Source organism: Corvus hawaiiensis, chromosome 2 (assembly GCF_020740725.1).
Source record: "Corvus hawaiiensis isolate bCorHaw1 chromosome 2, bCorHaw1.pri.cur, whole genome shotgun sequence".
Classification (NCBI taxonomy): Eukaryota; Metazoa; Chordata; class Aves; order Passeriformes; family Corvidae; genus Corvus; species Corvus hawaiiensis.
In genome coordinates this window covers 55202635-55212839 of record NC_063214.1, presented here as the reverse complement: position 1 = coordinate 55212839, position 10205 = coordinate 55202635, and the positions used below count along the sequence as shown (strand labels likewise).

The 10205-nt window shown below is 41.5% G+C and overlaps 1 protein-coding gene across 2 annotated transcripts in view; it reads left to right on the top strand.

Annotated features, from left to right (window-relative positions):
- Positions 1–3359: 3359 nt before the first annotated feature.
- The window catches only part of CCDC169 (coiled-coil domain containing 169), a 28548-nt gene continuing 21702 nt past the window's right edge, over positions 3360–10205 (top strand). The window contains exons 1-4 of one of the 2 annotated variants that reach the window (XM_048295496.1): positions 3362–8467; positions 9221–9303; positions 9755–9865; positions 9956–9996. In XM_048295496.1, the coding sequence (XP_048151453.1) occupies positions 9225–9303; positions 9755–9865; positions 9956–9996 (231 nt within the window). In that variant the 5' untranslated portion in view covers positions 3362–8467; positions 9221–9224. Of the gene's footprint in view, positions 9304–9754; positions 9866–9955; positions 9997–10205 lie in introns of both variants that reach the window. The other variant, XM_048295497.1, reaches the window with a different exon arrangement.

Sequence of the window (10205 nt, the reverse complement as noted above, 5' to 3'; positions counted from 1 at the left end):
GGGCCCTTCAGCCTTGTTTGTTGCAAGCTGTTGCTGGCTCATGGCAGCTTCTTCACCAGGGAGCCTGTGTCATCTACAACATTGCATTCTAGACACTGCTCCAGCTGTATTGATCCATGGACTTCACCCATGACAGATATTAGGCTTTGCACTTATTTTTTGTTGAATTTCATTAGGCTTCTCCAGGCCATGAACCCAGCAGTGAATGGTCACCCTTTCCTCTTGCACACAAACCGCTCCTCTCAGCTCATCTGCATCATCAAATTTGCTGAGCGAGTGCTCAGTCTTCCAGGCTGTCAGTCAGGAATTAAGGGTATTGGCTCAGGTATTGAGCCCAGAGTCAAGCAGCCATACTGCTGATCACCACACTTCAAGCCAATTTTCCAGCAACCATATGACCCAGTTAACCAATCTAGAACTCACCAATTTGGCTATAAAAGTACTGTGGCAGACTACATCAAGGTCCTTGGTAAAGTCAAAATATTCAACATGCACAAGTTTCCCCTTGCCCACACAGCCTTCATCATACCTTAGTTACTGGTGCTACAGAAATAATTTCTTTGTAAAAATTAATTTATGCCTTCAGCAACTGGTCTACCTTGCTTTTAAGTAACTAGCTGTTTAATGCCTTCACATAATCTGAAGTTACATGTTTAAGTATAAAAATCTGTTTTCAAAACACATTGTGTTGTGACCAAGTTTCCTAACTGTTCTTACTAAAATTTTTGATCTCAAAAAAAACCCATTAAAAGCCTTAAAACAATGATAATGCCTTTAGTGGTGTCCATATATCTAATTTTAACCGATTTATCTGGAATAAAGAAATAAAGGAAAGTTGTCATGCGTTGTTTTATGTTACTGCTGTGATTGTTAAAAATATTGATGAAGTTTTACACACTCACACAAGACATCAGTCCACAAGATACTTTTGCTTTTCTCCCACTCCAGTTCCCAAACCATCAGGTGAAGCACTCAGTTAGCCCTGCTGCACTGTGCCCACCCAACCTGTGTGGTCTGGGCTCATCCTGATGTCCACAGTGACCTGGCTCCTGAGAGCTTACCTGGTTAAGACACCTAGTAATCCCTGGGTGAGGGTGGGACCTGAAAGTATCCTGGAGAGGAGGTCAAATAAAAGTCCCCTGGGGCAGAGAGTACAGTGTGGGCTGGGATACAGCCCTCAATTCCCATGTGTCCTCTGTTCTCAGGCTTCCTTGTGATTCCAGGGCTCTTTTTGAGCTTTCTGAATGTGCCCACCTATTGAGAACAATTCATCAGGCTGGTTAAATTAATCTTGAAGCAATTGTTCACAAAAACTGGTAACAAGAAAAACGGTTACTGATTAAAACCTTTGCTGTTAATATTCAGTACACTCAGTGAGTTACGAATGCTAACCTAGGTCCAAGTCATTACTTAAATTATTGGTTTGTTATAAAATGAGTTTTCAATATGACTCTTAAAAAGGTAGCATTCAATAAAACACGAAGGCAAAGTGAGCAGCTGAATTTAGATGCAGTTACAATGCAGCACTCTTCTAAATTTGTTTCTTGATTAAATTATATCAGATAATTCTGAATTCAACCCACACCAAAGATGATAATTCACTGATTAGCTGATAGCATCAGTTATAACTTGAGACTCAAAAATCATCTCCTGCTCTATGATATATCAGACAAGTGTAATTAAAATTACTTTTTCTTCTTAGAATCAAGCTTCCCACTCTCCATCCTACTGTTCTACTCCCAGTCATTAGATCCTGCTGTTGCAGTATCAGTGAAGCATTAGATTGGGCAATTCCAACAGGACACACTACCACTTTAGGATTACAATTCACAACATTTCAGGACTGACTTGTGGATGGCAATACAGGTTTAGGCTATGTTAAAGTAATGGTAATACATAACCTATGTTTTAAAGCAGTGCCTCTGTTACACAGCAAGTGTTAGGGCTATGGCATTTGCCTGGCTACTCATGCAACAGAATTACTTGAACTGAGAAAACCATACCCTTTTTCATAATACATCAGTAAAGGAGAATTACAGTCCACCTCCTTCCTGAGAAAGTGAACCGAAAGTTCCTCTAGTGATCATTATATTGCAGCTGGTGAGCCACTTCAGATCACCAACCAGCAGAAACTGAGAACATTAAACATTTTTTCCCTGATGTAAGTTTTCAGTGTTTCAGGAGCTGTACTGGCTCACTGAAGAGTCACACAAATGTCAAGAGCTGGCACTGAAGCAGCCAGAGAAGGTGACAGGGAGAGCCTGACAGAGGTGATACCACTCTTGCAGAATTAATCTGATTAACTCACCCCATAAAGATTTACCTTGAGAAACCCGTGAACTGATCCAAAATTCCTTGTTTGAAAAATGCAGCATCAAACATTTTTAGGCATCAATCCAGACCAACATAAGGTAATTAAAATATTTTCCAGTATATATTGACTAACACCATTGACTTGATCAGTGATGATGATTAAGGCCGATTATTCTAAACTCTTCCGTCTCAAGTTAAGGACATACACACTGATTTGTGCACAGCACAGATCACACTTATCGAGTGCTAAAAGACGGGCTGGGAACCCTGTAAGGCCAGGCTTCACTGCACTGCGCCTGCCTTCACATGTGGGTCACAGCACTTATTTAAAATCGTGCTACGTCCCATGCAGCAGAAATGTTTAAAAAAATCTGCACACATTTGTGTTTCCCTAGATCATGAAAAGCTCAGCACATAGTTCAACCTACACGATCAAAACTCTGTAACTGGGCCAAAGCTGTACCTATTTTCCCCATCCGTTTGTGGTGCTGCCCGAGCCACATGCTGAGCATTTCGCTGCACCGAGGACAGAACAGCCCCTTCAAACGCGGGCCGTCACAGCAGCGGCGGGCGAGCGCCGCGGCAAACGCGGCTGGACGGGACGGGGCGGCGCCCGTCAGGGCCGGGCGGTAGGGGATGCTGGTGCCGCCCGGCCCCGTCTCCCCTCTCGGCTTTCCCTGGGCAGCGGCAGAGCCGCGGGTGCTGCGGAGAAAAGGGAGCCCGAGCGGGAGGTGGGGTGGCTCCAGTGCGACGCTCCCTGCGGCTCCGCCGGCCTTTCGCAGCCATCACCCCGGGCAACGCCGGCGACGCGGGGGATGCGAGCGGGGCGGGCGCCGACGGCAGCGGCGATGGGGGAAGGCGGCGGCCGGCGGGCGGCAGAGCCGGAGCGCCTGGCGCTGGAGCTGGGGCGGGAGAGGCGGAAGCAGTGAGTCCGGCCGGCCCCGCGAAGGCTCCGGGAGCGGTCCCGCAGCACAGCCCGTGCGGGGCTCCCGCCGCCCCCCTGCGGCAAAATGGCGGCTGCCCCCGCTGCGGGGGGGAGCGGGCTGGGCCCAGGGGCTGCCCGGAGCCCCCTCAGCGCGGCCCGGCTGCGCTGGCAGCGCGGCTGCCTCGGCGGGGCACTGCGAAGGGCTGGCCCAAGGGATGGGAGTGGCACGAGGAGCCCCAAGAAGCAGGATAAATAATGTCAGCCGAAAAGGAAGATAGGGCCGGCTGCCGTGGTTAACCGCGGCAGGCAGCTGCACATTACACAGCCGCTCGTTCCCTTCTCTCCCAGTGGGATGGGCGACAGAAGGAAGGAAGGGTGAAAGTGAGAAAATTCGCGGGTTGAGACAAGGACACTTTAATAATTAAAAAAAAGAACAAAAAAAAAAAGGAAACAAACCTAAGAAAAGCAAATAATGCAAAACCCCCCAGGTGCTCACCCCCAGTGGACCGATGCCTTTACCGAGGCAAGGCAGTCCCAGCAAGCCCTACCGCCCCAGTTTTAGTTTCTGAATATGACATTACGTGGTATGGGATATCCCTTTGGTCAGTGGGATCATCTGTCCCGGCCATGTCCCCTCCCAACTCCTTGTGCACCCCCAGCCCTCTTACTCATGGGGTGAGGAGCAGAAAAGGCCTTGACACAGTATAAACAGTGTTCACAGTAACCAAAACATCACTGTGCTAGCAACACAGTTTTCATCACAAAGCCAAAACATAGTCCCATACTAGCTACGACAGGGAGAATGAAATGTGTCCAAGGCAAGCCCAGTACACTGGGATGGAAAACCACACTGGTGGAAAAACAGAGAAGGCCTTTACATGGGTGCATGCCTTGCTGGGGGAAGATGTATAAAATGGACAATGAAGTGCTCTTTATGCACACTTCTTTCCACAATGTTGAGTAAAAGTGGAAAGCTGGATTTCACCTTCTCTACTGTCAGTAAATATCTCAGAGACCTCCAGGGAAGGTATGGTATCTTGCATTGCAGTTTGCAGGGATGAGGACTTGTTCCTGTTAGCTGTCAGTCCCCTTGCTTAAGCAGGAGTCATTTCAGTGCTGTGATAATTGTTGATGCTCATGCCTAGTGGGATTGTTTTTTTCCCCAGTTTGCTTAGGAAGTTACACATTTTTCTCTGTGTTAAACATGATTGCCTTTTGAGTGTTAATAAATGAAAACGGGAAATGTCAGAAGCTCCTGTGCTGCCTTAATTCAGACCCTTAGTACTTACATTTGCATACTTTTTTCAAGCATTCTATTCATACTGATTTTTCACCTGAACAATGTTTGTTCCAGTGTCTGAGCTGCAGACATCTTCAAACTAGTCCTGCAGTTGTGGACTTTATAAAATGTTCATTCATAAATGGAATGGGAAAACCCAATATTAACAGAGTCAAAATGGCACCTTGTGTTTTCAAAATGACACAAAAAGGAGCTTGGACATACTTGCACCACCATTTAAGCATATGAACCTTCAATAAGTCTCCTGACTTAGTAGTGTCTCAGGGTAAATAGATCTGTTATCCTCTGCATGCACCAGTTCTTTTACCTGACACACGATCCTGATATTATTGGTGTTCAGGTAAAAAGTTGAGTTGCGGTGACTTATTTATGGATAAAGGCAAAATATATATTTAATAAAAACCTTTCTTATGATGGCGTGACAGTAGAAGACTTTCAGCTCCAGGTGGGTTCTACAGCTATTTCCTTTGTGTGCAAATAGAAAATAATATTATTGTCTATTTCCCAGGAGTTATTTATTCAGCCTAATTGCCAATGACCAGGCTTATTAGACATCCCCATCTAAACCAGTGGCATGTATAGTCAATGAGTACAGAAAGGCTTTTTGGAGGTGTGATTCATCTGACCTACTTTGCCTGGCTGTTCTAGCATGAGATGACTCACACCCTAGGAGGTGCCAGTTTCTCTCCCTTGGGTATAAAGCAAGCTGAGGATGACTGGCTTGCAGATAGAAGTCTGCATTCCTTCACTGCCATCTCACTCTTGCTGTCTTTTTACTGGCATATCTGATTATTGTGCCAATTAGGCAGTTTGCTAACAGGCCACCTACTACTTTCATTTAGCAGTCATGAAGAAGAGATTTTTACTTCATGGAATAAGTTGAATCATCCATGTCCATAAGGGTTCTAACGTACCTACTGATTCTCAGTGATTGTAGATGTAGTACCGTGAAATCTTTCAAAATTTTTTCTGACTAGTGAAAGTCAGCTTGAATCTGACTCTGAATTGTTGTGATCAAGATTCAGTACACATTCTGATCGGGAAATGTCATGGTAAGTGCTTCTGGGAGAGAGAGAGAGAAGGCATATAATACTGCAGTGTACTTCTTATTAGACAAAGAGGTCTTAAAGACATCTATTTATGCATGTCAGCTACTCAGCAATGTTGATGGAATTGTATGTTAATTCAGCTCGTGAGATTTCACTTCCTGTGGCTTTCCTTGCCAGGAAAGCTGCAGCATTTTCCCAGCACACTGCTGGCTGTGTCAGGAGTCCATAGCTTTCAATAGTGTGTGTACTCTTCCATGTTGTGCCTCTGCACTGTGCAATATTGTTTCTGCTTTGTTCATAGATTCTGAAGGCACCTGTGCATTTCGTCTTATGCAGGACTCAGTAAAGGTCTGCCATATTATAGAGCTGATGTCCTAGAACTGATGACTTGCCCTGAGCTTCTCCAGGGTTTTCTCCTGAGTTTCTCTCTCCAGTATAGAAAATTGCTTCAGGCATGCTTTTGCCTGATACGTGTTCCAGATATCCAGACCTGGGTAGCAAAATGTGCAGGAAAATGGTTTTCATCCTAAGTAGCTGCCATTGTCAAGTAAAATAACACCTGTAGACAGCCTTAAAAAGAAATTTAGCTTTTTTTTTATCTTTTGTAGTTTCAGTCAGAGCATTCTTATCTGAACTGCACGGGTTTTTTTCCTTTTCTTCACAAGAGCTTTTTTATTATGCTAGGTATGCAAGGATGTTGTTAGGTTCTCATAATGACTTAAATGTGAGGTTTCAGGATTTACAGGCTTTCTTCTGTGATGACTGTAAATTGTCCATTGACATGGAGAAGATTTATAGGCCCTGAATAGTCTAATTATGTTTAACACGTGAGGTTGCAGGTAAAAAGGGCAGTGCAGTCCCTCTAAGCACAGACCAAGTTTCTGGGCAGGCAGGCAGCTATACATAGCTGCATTAAATTCACGCTAACAGATACATCGCATGACCTTCACTTCCTATCACTATTAGAAGTAACTCCAGAAATGCAAAATACTCTGATACATTAAACCACAGATAGATTTAACAAGCTCCTTGAAGGGATTTGTTTCTACATCCTTTCTCTGTCAGGGCAGGGATTGCATTTTACTGAATATTCACTGACTAAAATAGAGTGGTTTCACCCTGGATGCATTTTGGGTGCTACTGGAGTATTAAATGTTTAATAACAATTATATATATTTTTAACAACTGGTTTCTGTTGCCACATGGAAAAAAGACTTTCTGTCAGTGTAGCAATACAGTGTGACACCTGACCGTTTACTGCTTCTGTACATGTATTCATCAGAACAAAATATAATTGGAATTTGGCTTCCGGTTTTGTTAATTTGTGCAGAAAGCATAATAAAATCTAATGAAAGAAATTTTGCATATAGTCTTGGAATGGTAACAGAAATTGAAAATTGAAAACACTGGATTTAAAGAACTCATTCTTCCTGTGTTATCCCTCTGTATCTGAGCACTTAGTTAAGATTTCTTTGAAAAGGAAAACAATTTCATTTTGATACGGTGCAGCTCTGGTTACGGCTTTGACTGTTTCTAATTTTCACTGTTATTTCCTTTCAAAAATCCCATTTTAGCACTCACTGTCATCATAATTTCCTCTTTTCTAAGCTCTGAGAAGTTGATAAAAATCTGCTTTGCAGAAACCTTACCTATTTGTGTTGAAATGATAGCAGCAATGTAGTAAGATTTTGTCTTTCTTCTTCCAAGCCATCTGCCTCTTTTATTTGGAGTGGGAGAAGACAGGCAGCAGCAATCAGATTTCCTTTGGTTTTCCTACATCTAAGTTTCTGAGTCATGTTTCAAGGCTATCTTTGGCTGAGTTTCACCTTATCCTTTTTGTCTCTAGCAAGTTACCAGTGCTGACATTATTTCTTTGCCAGTGTGCCCCGTCCAATTTAATGTTGGTAGAGACAAAAAGAGCAATGGAGCAGGGAGGGCTTGGAAGCCCCAGCTCTCCCTTGCCATTCAAAGAGGTCTGTCCTACTGTTCCTCAGTGTGCCTCTTTCACTGAAAACCTTACCTTAAATTACTCTTCTTTATATTTCTTTGTGATTTCAGCTCTTCAGCCCTCCTTAGTACAAGCTTACCTATTCAACTCCCTATGATCAGTTGGTTTGCTTCTGCAGCTTGCAGTTAAAATCTGTTGTTTCAAGCTATGAAAAGACGTCATCAACTGAATGTGAGCACAAGGAGTGCAAGAGGTGATGCAATTTCTCAGTAATAAATCTCTGTCATCAGAGCTTTGATTTCTCAGAGGTTGGGTAACTACTTGAAGAGCATTTCTCATGCACTTGTTCAGAAAATGAATATCCGTGTTGACAGTGGAAGCTCTCCTATAAAAAAAAACCCAACAACACCACCCCACCCCCCCCAAATATTGCAGCCTAATAATTTTCTCTCTTGCATGTTTTAATGAACGAGGTTAAGGTTTCAAAGACATCAATCATCGTATTGGTATTGTAAGGCATTTCCCAAAGGGCCTTCTTTGTCGGGTTTGGGTTCTCAGTTCTTTTGGAATATCTCAATTTGGGCACTGAAAAATGGAGGTACCCAAGAACCACTGACTGTTTTTTTAAAATTTTGGCCTTCCAAACTTAACTTTAAAGGACAAATCCACAAACTGCTTTTGACTGTTGGTGCATTGTGTTTTGCTTGCACCTATCCCGGTGTGGTCTGACTTCCCAGGATCTCACAGCCAGGAGCATTTCTCCATAGACATCTCCTCAAAGAACCAGGCTGTTGGCATGAATATGGTCAATAACTTACCAGTAATTTGCTCTTTATGTGATCAAGATCATAGGAATCATTGTAAGACACTAAACTACTGTCTGGCCACTTTGAAGGATGAGAGTCACTCAGCACGTTGACTGATGCATGCAGGTGGGTTGTGCTCTCATCAAAGTCTGCTGCTACCTTCTGCTTCTGGTCATACCTTCCAAGGAAAAAAGAGCCTGGTTTTCATGGTACTTTTTAGTTTTCTGGCTGACCAGTATACAGGATTAATTCTAGGGCAAAAATATATTTTCCTACAATATTAAGTTTAAGGTACTGAAAAAAATGGTGGCTTTGACTCCTGCATTTTTTTTAGCACTCATCTTACTTTAATTACTCACTTTCTTTTCTGATAGTCATAAAACATGGTTTGTTTTGGTTGGTTTTGATATGGGTACAATTTAGAAAATTACTATTAATCATTGAGCAGTGAGTCAAAATGAAGAATTAATTCAGAATTTCAAATAACACATCTCTCAGGCATATTCTTGTTTTAAAAAACATACTCATTGGGCATCTTCTTTTAGATGAAAAATTAGGGTCAATGTCCCTTCTACATTTTTTTAATTCTGATAATCTACTAGAAAATTATTGTATTTTAGGAAATGTCTATCTTGGGTTTTTATGGAAATAATTTTATTCACAAAGTAAAACTGCTTCATTGTTTTAAAGGCACTGTAGTATCCATGGAGAAAAATAATTTAAGAGTGGACAAGGTAATGTAATTCTGTAGGAATGACCAATAGATACTTCTTCTGAAAATATATTTGATCTATTTTTTTCTGATTTCAATAATAGGACTAGTACAAGAGTCATTTATTGGCTATTGTAGCAATTTATTGACTTCTTTTAATACCACAGACAGATGCTTGAAATCTCAATATTTGAACTGAGAAACACTGTAACAGAACTGGAAAAAAGTGTTAACAGTGTTGAAAAGGAAGGTAAGTGAATTACAACAGTCTTTCTAATTGATTAGGAAACGCAGAAAAATAATTCTTTTGGGAAGGACTTACAGGGGCTCAAATTTTTATTTAGAAATTTAAGTTTTCACTTTTCAAACATGACTATTATAGCTGTGGTGCTTCTCATGTGAAATTAAGGAATACTACGTGTGGCCATGGTAGCTTTTTTTTTGTTAATTATTAATGAAACTATGAATAATATGAATTCACAAGAGTTGGCTAATATTCTGACCACAATAAGTCTAGTGAAAATTTTCCTCATTTATATTTTCAAGCTCTTTTATATGCAAAGATTCTTATTATGAGGATTACTAAGTGGAGACTTTCTGAGTCTCCAGTTAGTTAAAAGGAACAGTTTTATAAAAATGCTTTTGCTGAAAATGACATTAACTAATCTGGGAAATATAATAATTCTGTATTTGTTTTTCAGATAATGAGTGGAAAACCAGATATGAGACACAAGTAGAATTGAACAAACAGCTGGAAAGACAAATTAATATTCTTCGAGATAAGGTGGAGCTTATTCGTAGAAATCCAGCAGGTAGAAATGGATATTCATAACTTTTTCAATAGAATTAGTGATTACATGTTGAAATGATATCAACAGGTCACATTTTCTGCTTATTTGTAGATAAACTGTTCATTGTTCGCACCTTTGATAAAATGCCTGTGGTGAGTACTGTGACATTCAGTTGGCTTAGTAACAAATCACAGTCTGATTGGAAAATTTGTGTAGTCTTTGTTTCTCCATGACAAAAAATATCAGCAGCCTGGTCTAGAAGCCAAAACAATCAGTTCTGCTTATGTTTTTATTGTTTCATACATTCAATTGCTTACAAGATGATAAAATAAAGAGTAAAAGATCCTTGAGTAGGAAGTAC